Here is a 20,060-nt window from a genome sequence, read left to right as displayed (position 1 = left end):
AACAAACATGCTGATGAACTTTCACGAAAAGCATACAATGATTTAGAATGGTCGCTATCAAAACATATTTTTGAAAGAATGTTACATTTTAATCCAGACATGGAAGTGGATCTGTTCGCTTCAAGGCTGAACAAAAAATTACCCCTATATGTATCTAGATTTCCAGATCATTTGGCATATGCCATTGATGCCTTCACCTTTCAGTGGACTAATTACACATTTTATATGTTCCCACCTTTCAGTCTACTACCAAAGGTTTTACAGAAAGTGGTGTTGGATGCAGCGGAAGCAGTTCTAGTTTGCCCAATTTGGCCAACACAGCCGTGGTGGCCCAGTCTTCTTCCACTAATCAGCGAACCATGCCATCTACTTCCTGTGCCACAAACAATACTCTCTTTGAAACACAAACCAGATATCAAATACCCTCTGCCAAAAATGAGACTAGGAGTTTTTCCATTATCAGGAAAGCACTTAAAAAACAGGGAATATCAAAACAAGCTAGAACTCTCATATTGCAATCATGGCGATGTACAACAAAGAAACAATATGACATATATCTTAAACAAGATGTGTTTGTGAGACACAATGTCCCCCTATATGATGTTTGACCTTGAAGGATGACCTCGACCTTGTGAAGGATGACCTTGACCTTTCACCGCTCAAAATGTGCAGCTCTATGAGATACACATGCATACCAAATATCAAGTTGCTATCTTCAATATTGCAAAAGTATTCATAAAATAAGCGATTTGGGCCACATATATTTGACCTCTGACCTTGAAGGATGACCTTGACCTTTCACCACTCAAAATGTGCAGCTCCATGAGATGCACATGCATGCCAAATATCAAGTTGCTATCTTCAATATTGCAAAAATATTTATAAAATAAGCAATTTGGGCCACATATATTTGACCACTGACCTTGAAGGATGACCTTGACCTTGACCTTTCACCACTCAAAATGTGCAGCTCCATGAGATACACATGCATGCCAAATATCAAGTTGCTATCTTCAGTATTGCAAAAGTATTCATAAAATGAGTGATTTTGGCCACATATATTTGACCTCTGACCTTGAAGGATGACCTTGACCTTGACCTTTCACCACTCAAAATGTGCAGCTTCATGAGATACACATGCATGCCAAATATGAAGTTGCTATCTTCAATATAGCAAAAGTTATTGCAAAATGTTAAAGTTGGCACAAACAGACCAACAGACCAACGGACCAACAGACCAACAGACAGGGCAAAAACAATATGTTCCCCACTACTATAGTGGGGACATAAAAATGGTTTTATTACTGTGGAAAATCGACAAATCCCCTTAAACCCAATTTGAATAATATTCTGGACTTTCCATCAAAATTATTTGCAGATGGTTTAAAATATAGTGGTTTAAATACAGCTAGAAGTGCCCTCAGCATGTTCCTGAAAGTATGCAGCAACATGAATATTCATGAGAACGAAATTATATCACGTTTCATGAGAGGATGCTTCAATGCCAGACCATCGCTACCAAAATACAGCACTACATGGGACGTAAATGTAGTACTAAATTACTTGCATAAAATGAATACTGACACATTGTTAAAACTACCTCAAAAACTTTGCATGTTGTTCTTATTGATCACGGGACAGAGGTGCCAGACAATTCATCCTACTAGCAATCAAAACCAGGAAAGCACTTCAAACCTATTGTGTTAAAATCATTCAGGGGAAAATGAAACCTTTGTATTGTGAACACGTTACTAAAATACATGGACCGTACAAAACATCTACGCAGTAGTAATTACTTAATGATTACAACTGTCAACCCATATAAAGAAGCATCACCAGCAACAATAAGTAAACGGGTAAAATCAGTGTTAAAAGCTGCTGGTCTCGATGACAAATTTAAACCTCACAGTACGAGGGCAGCTTCAATATCGAAAGCTAATCATTTAGGTTTTTCTGTGCAAAATATTTTAGACACGGCCGGATGGTCGAATGCAAAAACATTTGCTAAATATTATTCAAAAGAGGTTGACAATGTAAATCACCTTTCTCTGGAGTTTCAGTCGGCTATTCTATGTGGAAAATAAACAACGTGTAAATATTCTATCATGAATTCAGGGCAACAGATAAGATTCGTTTTATCGTTTTTACGATTTGTAATTGACAGAAAATGAATTGAAATTAAAAATCAATCGTACAGAAAACAATTATGAAAATGGAAAACGAATTGAAATCGATTCTTTGTCGTTTGAGTAGTTCCGTTTTCCGCTGTACCGCGTTTAATTATAATTAGAGTATTGTAACCTTTAGTGCGGCCACAATATTTTCAGTTAGTTGATATAGACACCGTTTGGGCCAGTGTCAACATACAAAGTTACTTCTGCCGAAATAGTTCTGGAAAAGGTTCTCTGTTAAAGGCAGTCGGGTTAGGAAACTTTCATGAACGGCGTACGCGCCCAATATTCTACAATTTGTTACGAGACCCAAACCGTCTGGAAAAGACATTTGAAGAGTAAAGTATCACATTTAATAGCGCAGGTGGTGACAGATTTTGAAATATTCGGCTCAAAACACCGCTGTGATTCCGTGTCTCAAAAACTAACAACATCGTGATTTCCACTGGCTTGTCATTGATGGAGAGAGTTTGGCAATGTGAGTATGACCCTTGTCAAAAAATAACTCACTTTCATACCAAAACACACTTAAACCAACATAAAACTGTGTTTTTTCTGAGTTTTTCTTAGTGGAAGTTGGTTTTTGCTATTAAAAGTGAGTTTTATGTGCGCTAAACTGTGCTTAACTGAGTTTAAAGTTGGTTATTTTAAGAAGATGTGTGTTTAAGCGAGTTTTTTTCTGTAAGAAGTCGGTTTTTTGTGTGTCAAAAGTGAGCCTTTTTATTTATGAGTTGGTTTATGTGTGTTTAAGTGTGTCTTTTTGTTTAATAAGCGAGTCTTTTACAACAGAAGTTGGTCTTTTTTTAAACAGAAGTGGGTTTAAGCAAGTTTAACTTGGTCTTTTTGTAAATAAGTTGAGAGCTGCAACGAGGCTTAAAGACTCACTTTAACACACTTTTCAACAAGTTGGTCTTTTGTTTATTAATATAACTCATCAATGAAACAATAATTCTTCAACTGGGTCTTTGTTTGATGTTTATAGCCATAAATAAAACAAGTCAATTGTAAAGGGGCTTTTTTACAGCTTGTTTGCCATTGTCCCTATTGTACATTTGTGTGCTCCCCATAATTTTTAGGGAATATTGGATGAAAATGGCTCTTTCAGAACATCACAGGTTCACAGATGGACAACAAGTATCACTGACAAAAACTATAACAATGGTCAAGCTTAGTTTTATACATGAAAATGAAAGAGTTTGTGTTTCACTTTGAATTTTTTCTTAATGTTTGTTTTTATTATAAACAATATCTTATGATTGTTTTATGTCTTATTTTTTTATTTTTTTTAAACAATCTCATATGATTGTTTATATTTGTTTAAAACAGTATTTACTTGTTAAATCTGCATATTTAAATAATTATGGTATTGGAAACATTATTTTGGAAATAATCTATTTATTTTTGTACATAAGTTATGCAAGATTTTGATATTTGCATATGATACCATCATATCCATTTTCTTAATTTGCAATAAAATAATAAAATGCCAAACATGACCTGTGTTACATAAACTGTCAACAAAATAACAAGACAATACCTAAAAACACCCTTATTTCACACCACTAACAATAAACAGATAACAATCTGTCAGGCATTAGAGCTAAACAGGGTACTGATTATCTAGGGGTAGATAAGGCTACTGGTGGGGTTTGCCTAGAGATAAGGCTGTGTGGAATAAGATTTAAGGCTTTTGATTGGCTATTGCACTGAGGAAGTTATCTTTTTGAAAACAACAACTTTTGAAAAACAAGCTGGTGTCAGCAATTGAATATTTAGCTAAATTTAATTCAGCAACATTAATATAAAGAAGTGAAAGACTTATAATGGTAGTGTAAAATGTCTTGAAATTCTGTCAGCATGAAGTATTGTGTGATGAAAACAATGTGTTTTTTACTGCAATATGGAAATCAATAATAAGTTGGTTGGAAAGGAGGTTGAACTGCCTGTTGTTTTTTTTGGAATACTGAAGAACAGTTTTAACAGGTTTGTATTGTCATTTCTTCACCCCTTTTCTTATTTAGTTTATTGAATTAATTATGATCATTATCATATTTATGTATTGTCACTGGGAAATGTAAATGGATAAGTTATTGTATTGCAATTTAAAGGATAAACAACACATTTTGAAGCAAAAATAGATAAACTTACACATGAAAAAGTGTAAATGTTGTGTACAGTGAATAATTATGGTTGTGTTTCATGGTTATTGTCATCTAAAATTTTATTTATATCTATTTCTGGTTATTACTGAACGGATTTCTTTCCCTCATACTTAATTAGAACTTATATATTTTAATTTTGAAGGTTAAACTCTTGCCACAAGGCAAAATTGACATCGATGGGAAGATCCTTTGGAAAGAATGTGCATCATCGCCTGCCTGATGTATGGACTTTTAAACCTGGTTTTACCCTGCACAAGCTGGCAAACTTGAGGGGAACAAGAGTGGGAAAACCTCGCCCTGTCCTTAACCAAGAAAGCTCGATTTGTTGAGAGGTAAACTATACAGGTTATTGCATTTACAATGCCACCAGACCACACAGCCAAATGAGACCACGCATCTTGGTACATTTTCACACTGCATTTTCTACCAAACGCAATTTCTTTAATAATTGATGAAAAGTGCTAAGTCACATGTGATCACGGGATTAAAATTTAAAAAATAAACAAACAAAAACAACAAGCAAATAACTTAAATTTATTATTATTAAAGCAACAAGATTACCATAACAGCAATATTTCATAGTTAAGTGGAACGAAAACATAACCAATCAACATGTTTGAAGAATGCCTTGCCCTTTTGAAAGTGATATGGTATTAATCCTTTGCAGATCAACTGGCGACAGAGATGCTCAAGAGGAGAAGGACACAAGCAGCATCAATGGTACAACTACATGTCGCTCCAGCGCCCGCTTTCCAGGTCTCTACCAGCTGATTTCCAGGTCCCTCCACCCGCCAAGATCAGGTCTAGGTCCCTGCACTGGCTGCTTTCCAGGTCCCCTAGCGGTCAAGGTCTCTCCAGTAGCTGCTGTGCAGGTCCCAACACCGTATGCCGTCAAGGTCCCTTCATAAGCTGAAATCCAGGTTCCTCATTCCACTGCGGTTCAGGTACCTCCAACAGCTGAGATCCAGGTCTCTGCAGCAGCTGCGGTCTAAATACTCCACCCGCAGTGGTCCATTGCGGTCAACCTTTTGCTTTAAAATCTTCCATTAATGTCTATTATTGTATAATGAATTGTAAAAATAATCTGTTTGTATTAATTTGCGGTGTACTATTTTTGTCATATAAACATAATTTTCGTACACATTGTGTTTTTTTCCCTTTTAACCACATGGGGCTTATAATGAACTGTTGTAATTCCTTCACAAAAACCATTTTTTCTAGAACATATCAGTCCAAAATTATTTTTTTTCACACTGCAAAATCCCACAAAAGGCTCTCAAAAAACCTACTTTCTTAAAAAAAACTCACTAAAACACTGTTAAAACCCACAAAAATCAACTTACCCAAACCCACAAATTGCTTTTGTTTTTTTCACAGATAAAATACTGTTAATAACTAGGTTTAAAGCGAGTTAAAAGCATGTTTTCACTGTGAAAAAAAACTAACAAAGGCGTGCTTTCAGCTCACTTTTCGCTCACTTAAAAACCGTGTTTAGCCTGCTTATAGCTCACATACAAAACACACTTTTTACCCACTTAAAACCAACTCCACAGACAGAAGTTGGTCTAAGCATGTTTAAAAGACCTTAAAAAACCAACTTGTAGAAAATCATACTCACTTTAAACCCACTTAAGATGGTTAAAAAACCCACTATGTTGGTTTAAACCGAGTTAAACCAAGATTTAACTCAGAAAAAACCAAGTCGGTAAGCTAAAAAACCCAGTCGGTAAGCTAAAAGCGTGTCTGAAAAACCCGCTTTTAGCACAGTGCAAATACAGCAGAGTTAAACACAGATGCCTGAAAAAAACTCACTTTAAACCCACTTAAGACGGTTAAAAAAACCACTATGTTGGCTTTAAGCGAGTTAAACCAAGATTCAACTCAGATAAAACCAAGTCGGTAAGCAAAAAGTGTGTTTAAAAGACTCGCTTTTAGCTCGGTGCCAATACCGCAGGGTTAAACCCAGTTTAAAACTGGGTTATAACCGGATTTTGCTCACTTTTTTGACAAGGGGATCTGAGACTGAAAGACAGGAGTGTTGAAACTGGTTTAAATAAAATGACTACATCATCAATTTGTCAATATACAATTAGTACGAATATTTACAAACAACCATTGTCACTGTGAATTTATAATGACTCAATGGAAATAAGAATTGCTGAGAATTATCAATATCCAAAAATGAAGCGCTTATCTGATCTAGAAATAGATGTACGTTTTGATCAAATTGTAAAAAACTAATTGACAAATAGTTTAGGAAAAAAACTAACAGTTACAAAAAGCTTACAGTGAAAACTAATTGACCCAAAATCGTATCTGTTGCCCTGATGAATTTTTGTTTATTTCCTTATTCCCTTACAAATTTGCAGAAATTCTCTAAAATCTCGAGTGGGGCTCATTAAGGGGTTATGCAGGAGATGAAATTGAATAATTAACTGAGACTTACCTTCGTAGATGGACTGGTGAAGGTTGATTGTAATTTCATCTACTGCAAACCCCTTAAGAGCTCAACACGCCCTTACCAATCCCACCCATTACATCTTTTCTACAAATTTGTTAAACAAAGTATTCCTTAATGAATACTTTGCTAACTCTAAAGCCTGATATTCTCGGCTGGGGAAGCTGCGTCATCTCTCGTGTTGAGCTCTTAAGGGGTTTGCAGTTGATGAAATTAAAATCAACCTTCACCTTCCCATCTATGAAGGTAAGTCTCGGTTAATTATTCAATTATATATAATCCCAACCCAGATCAAATCAAGATAAACATTCTGACTAAATGAAGATCTGATAAACTGTGACCTTTATTGTCTACAGGAAGTTTTACTATGATTTGACCAGATGACCTACTTTATGACCTCAGATGACCCATATACAATCCCAAGCCAGATTTCATAAATTAGGATATTCTGACAAAATTTCATTAAGACGTGATGAAAAATGTTACCACTTTCATCTAGACAAGGTTTACCTAGAATTCGCCCGGTGTTCTAATTTTTGACCACAGATGACCCATATACGATCTAAAGTCAGATATTATCAAGATAAACATTCTGACCTTTATTCATTAAGATCAGATGAAAGCTATGATCTCTATTGTCTAAACAAGATCTTTCTATGATTTAAACTAGTGACCTAATTTCTGACCCCAGATGACCCAAATACAATTGCAATCCAGATTTCATCAAGATAAACATTTTGATTTTTTTAAATAAAGATCTGTTGGAAACTGTGACCTCTATTGTCTACACAAGGTTTTTCTATTATTTGACCTAGTGACCTAGTTTGTGACCCCAGATGACCCAAATACAATCCCAACCCAGATTTCATCAAGATTAACATTTTGGCCAAATTTTATTAAGATTGGATGATAACTGTGAACTTTACTGTCTACACAAGTTATTTTTAAACTTGACCTAGTGACCTAGTTTTTGACCCTAGATGACCCAAATTAGATCCCAACCCAGATTTAACAAGAAAAACATTCCGACGATATTTCATTAAGATCTGATGAAAACTGTGGCCTCTATTTTCTACACAAGGTTATTCTATGATTTGACCGAGTTTCTGACCCCAGATGACCCAAATACAATCCAAATCCAGACTTCATCAACATAAATATTCTGACCAAATTTCATAAAGATCAGGTGAAAACTGTGACCTCTATTGTCTACACAAGGTTTTTCTATCATTTGACCTAGATATCTAGTTTTTGACCCCAGATGACCCAAATACAATCCCAACTCAGATTTCATCAAGATAAACATTCTGTCCAAATTTCATAAAGATTGGATGAAAACTGTGACTTCTGCTGTCTACACAAATTGTTGACAAACGCACGCATGCACGCACGCACCCACGTCAGACATCACACGATCACATAAACTCACCGTGTCACTTTGTGACAGGTGAGCTAAAAAGAAAAAAAGAAATTGTCATCCAACAAGGATGACATTTTATGTGTATGCATTGAACCCTGTTTTGAAAGAGAGATGTTCATATGTATGTAAAAGTTTAAATTCCAACCACAAAATAATTTTACTTCATGACATTTATCAATTAATTGTTAACTTATAAATTCTACACACTAACCTTACCTTATTCATTTCTGTAAAAATTGAATATAGTCATGTATACCTAGTTTCACATACTAAGTATACATTATTGTATTTTTTCATACATAAGTGCTAAATATATACATTTCAGATAATGGTACACAAATGCATTGAAATTTACTCAAAAGTCCTTGCAGAAGAATATAAGAAAACAAAACAAAAGAGCAATACTTATATGTTGTGTGCGGGTTAATTGTGGAGGGCACTTATTAAAATGACAGTGGACATAACAAGAAACCGTCGGAGACAGGTGATGCTCCCCAGAGTGTTTTTTTGTCACAATATTGCACTATATAGATAAAAGGAAGCATCTTGTGGGGCATAACTTTGGACAAAATAATACTATGGATGGTTTATCAACTTAAAATTTCAAAGGGCGAATAGCTCTCTAAATAAACCTCACAGTACGAGGGCAGCTTCAATATCGAAAGCTAATCATTTAGGTGTTTCTGTGCAAAATATTTTAGACACGGCCGGATGGTCGAATGCAAAAACATTTGCTAAATATTATTCAAAAGAGGTTGACAATGTAAATCACCTTTCTCTGGAGTTTCAGTCGGCTATTCTATGTGGAAAATAAACAACGTGTAAATATTCTATCATGAATTCAGGGCAACAGATAAGATTCGTTTTATCGTTTTTACGATTTGTAATTGACAGAAAATGAATTGAAATTAAAAATCAATCGTACAGAAAACGATTATGAAAATGGAAAGCGAATTGAAATCGATTCTTTGTCGTTTGAGTAGTTCCGTTTTCAGCTGTACCGCGTTTAATTATAAGTATTGTAACCTTTAGTGCGGCCACAATATTTTCAGTTAGTTGATATAGACACCGTTTTGGGCCAGTGTCAACATACAAAGTTACTTCCGCCGAAATAGTTCTGGAAAAGGTTCTCTGTTAAAGGCAGTCGGGTTAGGAAACTTTCATGAACGGCGTACGTGCCCAATATTCTACAATTTGTTACGAGACCCAAACCGTCGGGAAAAGACATTCGAAGAGTAAAGTATCACATTTAATAGCGCAGGTGGTGACAGATTTTGAAATATTCGGCTCAAAACACTGCTGCGATTCCGTGTCTCAAAATCTAACAACATCGTGATTTCCACTGGCTTGTCATTGATGGAGAGAGTTTGGCAATGTGAGTATGATCTGAGACTGAAAGACAGGAGTGTTGAAACTGGTTTAAAAAAAATGACTACATCATCAATTTGTCAATATACAATCAGTACGAATATTTACAAACAACCATTGTCACTGTGAATTTATAATGACTCAATGGAAATAAGAATTGCTGAGAATTATCAATATCCAAAAATGAAGCGCTTATCTGATATAGAAATAGATGTACATTTTGATCAAATTGTAAAAAACTAATTGACAAATAGTTTAGGAAAACAAGAGGGCCATGATGGCCCTGAATCGCTCACCTGACTCATTAAGATCAGATAAAAACTATGACCTCTATTGTCTACACAATGTTTTTCTATGATTTGACCTAGTGACCTAGTTCCTGACTCTAGATGACCCAAATACAATCCCAATCCAGATTTCATCAAGATAAACATTCTGACCACAGTTCATAAATATTGGATGAAAACTGTGACCTCTATTGTCAACACAAGGTTTTTCTATTTATTTGACCTAGATTTTTACCCCATATGACCCAAATACAATCCCACCCAGATTTCATCAAGATTTCTGACCAAATTTCATAAAGGTTGGATAAAAACTGTGATCTCTAATGTCTACACAAGGTTTTTCTATTATTTGACCTGTGACCTAGTTTTTGACCCCAGATGACCCAAATAAAATCCCAACCCAGATTTCATCAAGATAAACATTCTGACCAAATTTCATAAAGATTGGATGAAAACTGTGACATCTATTGTCTACAGAAGGTTGTTCTATTATTTGACCTAGTGACCTTGTTTTTGACCCCAGATGACCCAAATACAATCCCAAACCGGATTTCATCAAGATAAACATTTTGACCAAATTTCATCAAGATTGGATGCAAACTGTGACCTCTACTGTCTACACAAACAAATTGTTGACGGACGGACGCACAGACACACGCAGGCACGCACAACGGACGCCGGACATCACACAATCACATAAGCTCACTGTGTCACTTCATGACAGATGACCTAAAAATATGTGTCGGAGATAAACATGAACAGTTGTGGTTAAAATCCCAGAGAAACAAGAGCTGTTTGTAAAACATGCATGCCCCCTATATGGGCTATAAGTTGTAGTAGCAGCCATTGTGTGAATACGTTTTTTGTCACTGTGAATGGTGGTGGTGGTGTAGTAGTAGTAGTAGTAGTAGTAGTAGTAGTAGTAGTAGTAGTAGTAGTAATAGTAGTTGTAGTAGTAGTAGTAGTAGTAGTAGTAGTAGTAGTAGTAGTAGAAGTAGTAGTAGTAGTAGTAGTAGAAGTAGTAGTAGAAGTAGTAGTAGTAGTAGTAGTAGTAGTAGTAGTAGTAGTGGTGGTAGTAGTAGTAGTAGTAGTAGAAGTAGTAGTGGTAAAAGTAGTAGTAGTAGTGGCAGTAGTAGTAGAAGTAGTAATAGTAGACATGGTGGTGGTGGTGGTGGTGGTGGTTGTGGTGGTGGTAGTAGTACTAGTAGTAGTAGTAGTAGTACTAGTACTAGTAGTAGTAGTAGTAGTAGTAGTAGTAGTAGTAGTAGTAGTAGTAGTAGTAGTGGTAGTAGTAGTAGAAGTAGTAGTAGTAGTAGTAGTAGTAGTAGTAGTAGTAGTAGTAGTAGTAGTAGTAGCAGTAGCAGTAGCAGTAGCAGTAGCAGCATTACAAGACCAATACTTAAGAATGATCAAATGGGAAAAGGTAACATAGCACCAGCAGTAAATATGGGGCTCATTTACAGGTCAGATTTGGAATCTCTGCTGTAAATGAGATTTTGAATGAATTAAAGGGAGGCAAATCTGTAATAAAAAGAACATGCATAAACCGTAGTTGTTTCCCTTGTTTGAACCATGCTAAATTCTTACAAGTTTGGAAAGAATTGGATGAAAAATTTGGACTTTATTGCATAAACACCATTTTCTCAATTCAAGGGGAGGTAATTTTGTACTTCATGGACCAATAATGCTCATTTTTTGTAGGGTTTGTGTCCTCTTTGATATAAAGACACTGTGCAAATTTGGAAAGGATCGGACAAAAAATGTGGAAGATTTTTGAAAGTTTTCACAAAATAGGCAAAAACGAATAAACATGCAAAGTTCAACGAGCTCCTGCGGCCATGTTTTTTGACAAATCAAATTTCTTTGAACAACTTTTTCAGGGGAGCCCTCAAAGGTCATCCCTGTGAAATTTTTTGAAAATCTGATGAGCGGTTTCTGACAAGAAGATTTTTTAAGGTTTTTACCATATATGGTCATGGCGGCCATCTTGGTTATGTGATCAAATTTTTTTTAACAATTCTTTTGTCCCATGACCTAGGGATGCTCCACATGAAATTTAGTTGAAATTGGCTCAATGGTTTAGTAGAAGAAGATGTTTACAAATTTGTATACGGACGGACGGACGGACGGACGGACGCTGAGTGATCACAATAGCTCACCTCGAGCTATCGCTCAGGTGAGCTAAAAACTAATTGTTACAAAAAGCTTACAGTGAAAACTAATTGACCCAAAATCGTATCTGTTGCCCTGATGAATTCTTGTTTATTTCCTTATTCCCCTCACAAATTTGCAGAAATTCTCTAAAATCTCGTGTGGGGCTCACTAAGGGGTTATGCAGGAGATGAAATTGAATAATTAACCGAGACTTACCTTCGTAGATGGACTGGTGAAGGTTGATTGTAATTTCATCTACTGCAAACCCCTTAAGAGCTCAACACGCCCTAACCAATCCCACCCATTACATCTTTTCTACAAATTTGTTAAACAAAGTATTCCTTAATGAATACTTTGCTAACTCTAAAGCCTGATATTCTCGGCTGGGGAAGCTGCGTCATCTCTCGTGTTGAGCTCTTAAGGGGTTTGCAGTTGATGAAATTAAAATCAACCTTCACCTTCCCATCTATGAAGGTAAGTCTCGGTTAATTATTCAATTATATATAATCCCAACCCAGATCAAATCAAGATAAACATTCTGACTAAATGAAGATCTGATAAACTGTGACCTTTATTGTCTACAGGAAGTTTTACTATGATTTGACCAGATGACCTACTTTATGACCTCAGATGACCCATATACAATCCCAAGCCAGATTTCATAAATTAGGATATTCTGACAAAATTTCATTAAGACGTGATGAAAAATGTGACCACTTTCATCTAGACAAGGTTTACCTAGAATTCGCCCGGTGTTCTAATTTTTGACCACAGATGACCCATATACGATCTAAAGTCAGATATTATCAAGATTAACATTTTGGCAAAATTTTATTAAGATTGGATGAGAACTGTGAACTTTACTGTCTACACAAGTTATTTTTAAACTTGACCTAGTGACCTAGTTTTTGACCCTAGATGACCCAAATTAGATCCCAACCCAGATTTAACAAGAAAAACATTCCGACGATATTTCATTAAGATCTGATGAAAACTGTGGCCTCTATTTTCTACACAAGGTTATTCTATGATTTGACCGAGTTTCTGACCCCAGATGACCCAAATACAATCCAAATCCAGACTTCATCAACATAAATATTCTGACCAAATTTCATAAAGATCAGGTGAAAACTGTGACCTCTATTGTCTACACAAGGTTTTTCTATCATTTGACCTAGATATCTAGTTTTTGACCCCAGATGACCCAAATACAATCCCAACTCAGATTTCATCAAGATAAACATTCTGTCCAAATTTCATAAAGATTGGATGAAAACTGTGACTTCTGCTGTCTACACAAATTGTTGACAAACGCACGCATGCACGCACGCACCCACGTCAGACATCACACGATCACATAAACTCACCGTGTCACTTTGTGACAGGTGAGCTAAAAAGAAAAAAAGAAATTGTCATCCAACAAGGATGACATTTTATGTGTATGCATTGAACCCTGTTTTGAAAGAGAGATGTTCATATGTATGTAAAAGTTTAAATTCCAACCACAAAATAATTTTACTTCATGACATTTATCAATTAATTGTTAACTTATAAATTCTACACACTAACCTTACCTTATTCATTTCTGTAAAAATTGAATATAGTCATGTATACCTAGTTTCACATACTAAGTATACATTATTGTATTTTTTCATACATAAGTGCTAAATATATACATTTCAGATAATGGTACACAAATGCATTGAAATTTACTCAAAAGTCCTTGCAGAAGAATATAAGAAAACAAAACAAAAGAGCAATACTTTTATGTTGTGTGCGGGTTAATTGTGGAGGGCACTTATTAAAATGACAGTGGACATAACAAGAAACCGTCGGAGACAGGTGATGCTCCCCAGAGTGTTTTTTTGTCACAATATTGCACTATATAGATAAAAGGAAGCATCTTGTGGGGCATAACTTTGGACAAAATAATACTATGGATGGTTTATCAACTTAAAATTTCAAAGGGCGAATAGCTCTCTAAATAAATCATCTAACCAGAACCCACTAATAACATGCGCATCTCCTCGAGGTAATTAAGCTTCCCATAAAGCTTCATTGAAGTCCAGTCAGTAGTTGCGGAGAAATAGCCCGGACAAGAATTGCACTATATGCACATTCTATAGAAAATTTCAAAGGGCCATAACTCTGAACAAGAGCACCGCATAACGGGTGCCTCGCTCGGCTGCGAAAGCTTGTCAGTTTTTTTTTTAAGAGGTCACAGTGACCTTGACCTTTGACCTATTGACCCAAAAAGAGATGTGTTAGTCAGAAACACAATGCCCCCTACTGCGCCGCTTTGAAATAAAATTTCTATTTATCATTTGGCAGGGGGGTCTGTAGACAGTCAAAAATGACCAAGTCAGACATCACTGACAACCAAGGCCTGTTGTTTATCAAAGAGATCATCCCAGATTTCATTATGTTTCTATGGACATAAGTCCACTGGTATTTAATAACAAGAGGGTCATGATGGCCCTGAATCGCTCACCTGACTCATTAAGATCAGATGAAAACTATGACCTCTATTGTCTACACAATGTTTTTCTATGATTTGACCTAGTGACCTAGTTCCTGACTCTAGATGACCCAAATACAATCCCAATCCAGATTTCATCAAGATAAACATTCTGACCACAGTTCATAAATATTGGATGAAAACTGTGACCTCTATTGTCAACACAAGGTTTTATTTATTTGAACTAGATTTTTACCCCAGATGACCCAAATACAATCCCACCCAGATTTCATCAAGAATTCTGACCAAATTTCATAAAGGTTGGATGAAAACTGTGATCTCTAATGTCTACACAAGGTTTTTCTATTATTTGACCTAGTGACCTAGTTTTTGACCCCAGATGACCCAAATAAAATCCCAACCCAGATTTCATCAAGATAAACATTCTGACCAAATTTCATAAAGATTGGATGAAAACTGTGACCTCTATTGTCTACAGAAGGTTGTTCTATTATTTGACCTAGTGACCTTGTTTTTGACCCCAGATGACCCAAATACAATCCCAAACCGGATTTCATCAAGATAAACATTTTGACCAAATTTCATCAAGATTGGATGCAAACTGTGACCTCTACTGTCTACACAAACAAATTGTTGACGGACGGACGCACAGACACACGCAGGCACGCACAACGGACGCCGGACATCACACAATCACATAAGCTCACCGTGTCACTTCATGACAGGTGACCTAAAAATATGTGTCGGAGATAAACATGAACAGTTGTGGTTAAAATCCCATAGAAACAAGGGCTGTTTGTAAAACATGCATGCCCCCCTATATGGGCTATAAGTTGTAGTAGCAGCCATTGTGTGAATACGTTTTTTGTCACTGTGAATGGTGGTGGTGGTGGTGGTGGTGGTGGAGTAGTAGTAGTAGTAGTAGTAGTAGTAGTAGTAGTAGTAGTAGTAGTAATAGTAGTTGTAGTAGTAGTAGTAGTAGTAGTAGTAGTAGTAGTAGTAGTAGTAGTAGTAGTAGTAGTAGTAGTAGTAGAAGTAGTAGTAGTTAGTAGAAGTAGTAGTAGAAGTAGTAGTAGTAGTAGTAGTAGTAGTAGTAGTAGTAGTGGTAGTAGTAGTAGTAGTAGTAGTAGTAGTGGTAAAAGTAGTAGTAGTAGTGGCAGTAGTAGTAGAAGTAGTAATAGTAGACGTGGTGGTGGTGGTGGTGGTGGTGGTGGTGGTGGTGGTGGTAGTAGTACTAGTAGTAGTAGTACTAGTAGTAGTAGTAGTAGTAGTAGTAGTAGAAGTAGTAGTAGTAGTAGTAGTAGTAGTAGTAGTAGTAGTAGTAGTAGTAGTAGTAATAGTGGTAGTAGTAGTAGAAGTAGTAGTAGTAGTAGTAGTAGTAGAAGTAGTAGTAGTAGTAGTAGTAGTAGTAGTAGTAGTAGTAGTAGTAGTAGCAGTAGCAGTAGCAGTAGCAGCATTACAAGACCAATACTTAAAAATGATCAAATGGGAAAAGGTAACATAGCACCAGCAGTAAATATGGGGCTCATTTACAGGTCAGATTTGGAATCTCTGCTGTAAAATGAGATTTTGAATGAATTAAATGGAGGCAAATCTGTAATAAAAAGAACATGCATAAACCGTAGTTGTTTCCCTTGTTTGAACCATGCAAAATCCTTACAAGTTTGGAAAGAATTGGATTAAAAATTTGGACTTTATTGCATAAACACCATTTTCTCAATTCAAGGGGAGGTAATTCTGTACTTCATGGACCAATAATGCTCATTTTTTGTAGGGTTCGTGTCCTCATTGATATAAAGACACTGTGCAAATTTGGAAAGGATCGGACAAAAAATGTGGAAGATTTTTGAAAGTTTTCACAAAATAGGCAAAAACGAATAAACATGCAAAGTTCAACGAGCTCCTGCGGCCATGTTTTTTGACGAATCAAATTTCTTTGAACAACTTTTTCAGGGGAGCCCTCAAAGGTCATCCCTGTGAAATTTTTTGAAAATCTGATGAGCGGTTTCTGACAAGAAGATTTTTTAAGGTTTTTACCATATATGGTCATGGCGGCCATCTTGGTTATGCGATCAAATTTTTTTTAACAATTCTTTTGTCCCATGACCTAGGGATGCTCCACATGAAATTTAGTTGAAATTGGCTCAATGGTTTAGTAGAAGAAGATGTTTACAAATTGTTTACGGACGGACGGACGAACGGACGGACGGACGCCGGACGCTGAGTGATCACAATAGCTCACCTCGAGCTATCGCTCAGGTGAGCTAAAAACTAGCATTCACAAATTAGAACAGGTAAGAATTGATAATTATATCATAAAAAAACACTTTCACAAAGCAATCATTTGAGTTATAAATAATCAAAGTAATAAATCAATACAGTAACTGTGAAAAGAACTAAATTCTTGATAAGGGAATATATGAGATTTATAATTATATAAATTACTTCCCTTGAAAATAATTGTCTAACAAACGTCTATTTTTAGTAGCAAATAATTAAAAGCCACTACCGTGACTGTAGATATGCAGCTCCATGAGATACACATGCATGCCAAATATCAAGTTGCTATGTTCAATATTGAATAATTATCTCCCTTTAAAGCTTATTACTTCCCTTGAATTTGTATTTTTGATCTTAGACCTTGAAGGATCTTCAATATCTAAAAAGTAATGGCCAATGTTAAGGTTTAAGCACGACGCCTACGGCGGACGGCGAGCTGGGTATGACAATAGCTCGGGTTTTCTACGAAAACAGCCGAGCTCAAAATCATCAGACCAGAACCGGCTGATAATATGCACATCTCCTGTTGGTAGTAAAGTTTCCCATTAAGTTTCATAGAATTCCCGTGATAAGTTGCTGAGAAATAGATCGGACAAGAATTGCACTATATGTACAATGGAAAATTTAAAAGGGCCATAACTCTGTGAAAAATCATCCGACCAGAACCGGCTGATAATATGCACATCTCCTGTTGGTAGTGAAGCTTTCCATAAAATTTCATTGAATTCCGATCATTAGTTGCTGAGAAATAGCCCAGACAAGAACTGCACTATATGTACAGTTAATGGAAAATTTCAAAGGGCCATGACTCTGTGAAAAATCATCCGACCAGAACTTGCTGACAATATGCACATCTCCTCTTGATAGTGAAGCTTCCCATAAAGTTTCATTGAATTCCGGTCATTAGTTGCTGAGAAATAGCCCGGACAAGAAATGCACTATATGTACAGTTAATGGAAAATTTCAAAGAGCCATAACTCTGTGAAAAATCATCCGACCAGAACCGGCTGATAATATGCACATCACCTCTTGGTAGTGAAGCTTCCCATTAAGATTCATTGAATTCCGGTCTTTAGTTGCTTAATTGCTCCACAAACTTGTAACATTTTATGCAGAATGACTGATCAACAGACTAATAGAGTGACTGTAATATAACCTCTCTCAAACTCAATATTTGGATTAAGGTCTGGTAAAAATGGACCATGCAAATGTCCACACAGGCTAATCAGGGAGGACACGTTTGGCTTTTATTGTATTTTCATTTAAATGAAGTCTCTTCTTTAAGATCTTAACAAAAAAATACAGTAGTCAGAAAGTATGGTCCCTGATCAGTCTGTGCAGACTGGAAAGTCTAATCTGGGAACACGAGGCTCATTTGTTTATGGGGTATATAACAAACTCCAAAATGTAATCAACCCACCAATCCACGAAGAATGAGTGGAAATAAGATGGCCATCTCGCCACTTTTGATGTCAAAGGGCAGAGTGACCTGCCCCTGCCCAGTCTCCTTGGCCGCTTGGAGGTTGTGTAGTATGCTGGCGCACTCACTGAACATCGGGCTGAGGTAGCGCTGCTTGAAGCAGTACAGGTACCTGCATAGCAAGGGAAATAACTTGTTTTCCATAAATATGGATTGGAAGCGCAACTACAGTTATTAATAAAAGCTGCGCCATGAGCGCATGATACGCCCGTCGTTCGCCAATGAAGTAGTAAGGTAATAAATAACCCTTTGAATCATTTTTTTACTTCAGTTTATTTGTATTTGAATACATGGTTTATTTTATAAGTACATGAGCATGGAAATCACGAAATTTTGACGAACAAAGTCCCATAACTCTGGAACGACAATTCAGAATTCCGTCAAAAACGAAAGGGGATCAGGGTTTATCAATATTAAGATTGTGTTGAAATTTGAAAAAAATCCATCGAAGGATATTTGAGCTACAGTAGGACATTCAATGAAATCACGAAATTTTGACGAACAAAGTCCCATAACTCTGGAACGACAATTCAGAATTCCGTCAAAAACGAAAGGGGATCAGGGTTTATCAATATTAAGATTGTGTTAAAATTTGAAGAAAATCTGTCAAAGGATATTTGACGTAGCGTACGACATTAACAGACGGACGGACGGACGGACGGACGGACGGACGGAGAGACGGACGCGGGGTATACCATAATACGTCCCGTCATAGACGGGCGTATAAAAAATCCATCGGGGGATATTTGAGCTACGGTAGGATACATGAACAACAATAACATTTAAGGTCACAGTGACCTTGACCTTAGAATGAATGACCTTGAAATGACCAGTGGTCATCTAAGTGTGCTTGCAAACCTTCATGTCAAGTTTGAAGACTCTATGTCCAAGCATACCAAAGTTATAACAATTTTAACATTTTAACATTTAAGGTCACAGTGACCTTGTGTGACCTTGACCTTAGAATGAATGACCTTGAAATGACCAGTGGTCATCTAAGTGTGCTTGCAAACCTTCATGTCAAGTTTGAAGACTCTATGTCCAAGCATACCAAAGTTATAACAATTTTAACATTTTAACATTTAAGGTCACAGTGACCTTGACCTTCAAATGAATGACATTGAAATGACCAGTGGTCATCTTCTAGTACTGGCCAATCTTTATTTCAAGTTTGAAGACTCTAGGTACAAGCATACCAAAGTTATAACATGAAATAAGAACTTTAACATTTTTACATTCAAGGTCACAGTGACCTTGACCTTCAAATGAATGACCTTGAAATGTCCAGGGGTTACTTACTAGTTCTGGCCAACCTTCATGTCAAGTTTCAAGACTCTAGGTCCAAGCATACCAAAGTTATAACAACTTTAACATTTTTATATAGCTACAGTAGGACATTCAATGAAATAACGAAATTTTGACGAACAAAGTCCCATAACTCTGGAACGACAATTCAGAATTCCGTCAAAAACGAAAGGGGATCAGGGTTTATCAATATTAAGATTGTGTTGAAATTTGAAAAAAATCCATCGAAGGATATTTGACGTAGCGTACGACATTAACAGACATACGGACGGACAGACGGACGGACGGACAGACGGACGCGGGGTATACCATAATACGTCCCGTCATAGACGGGCGTATAAAAATTAAGAAACTATACTAGATTTGTTGCCAAGGTAAATACTTTAAACTGTAAAATAATTAGCATTTGTGGAACCTTAATTTTGTATTGATTTCCTTGGTTAAGCAATAAAAGAAAATAAGACAAGCATATAAAGCAAAGTAAATTCCTAATATA

General features: G+C 36.3%; 1 protein-coding gene across 1 annotated transcript in view; it reads right to left on the bottom strand.

Annotated features, from left to right (window-relative positions):
- Positions 1–20,060, bottom strand: part of LOC127877297 (general transcription factor 3C polypeptide 1-like) — a 413,141-nt gene that overhangs the window by 260,447 nt on the left and 132,634 nt on the right. The window contains exon 36 of the mRNA XM_052422993.1: positions 18,200–18,371. Within this exon, the coding sequence (XP_052278953.1) occupies positions 18,200–18,371 (172 nt within the window). The remainder of the gene's footprint in view (positions 1–18,199; positions 18,372–20,060) is intronic.

The sequence above is a fragment of the Dreissena polymorpha genome, chromosome 1 (genome assembly GCF_020536995.1).
Source record: "Dreissena polymorpha isolate Duluth1 chromosome 1, UMN_Dpol_1.0, whole genome shotgun sequence".
Lineage (NCBI taxonomy): Eukaryota > Metazoa > Mollusca > Bivalvia > Myida > Dreissenidae > Dreissena > Dreissena polymorpha.
Note: the sequence above shows the minus strand (reverse complement) of the source record. Positions and strands in the feature narration are given on the sequence as shown.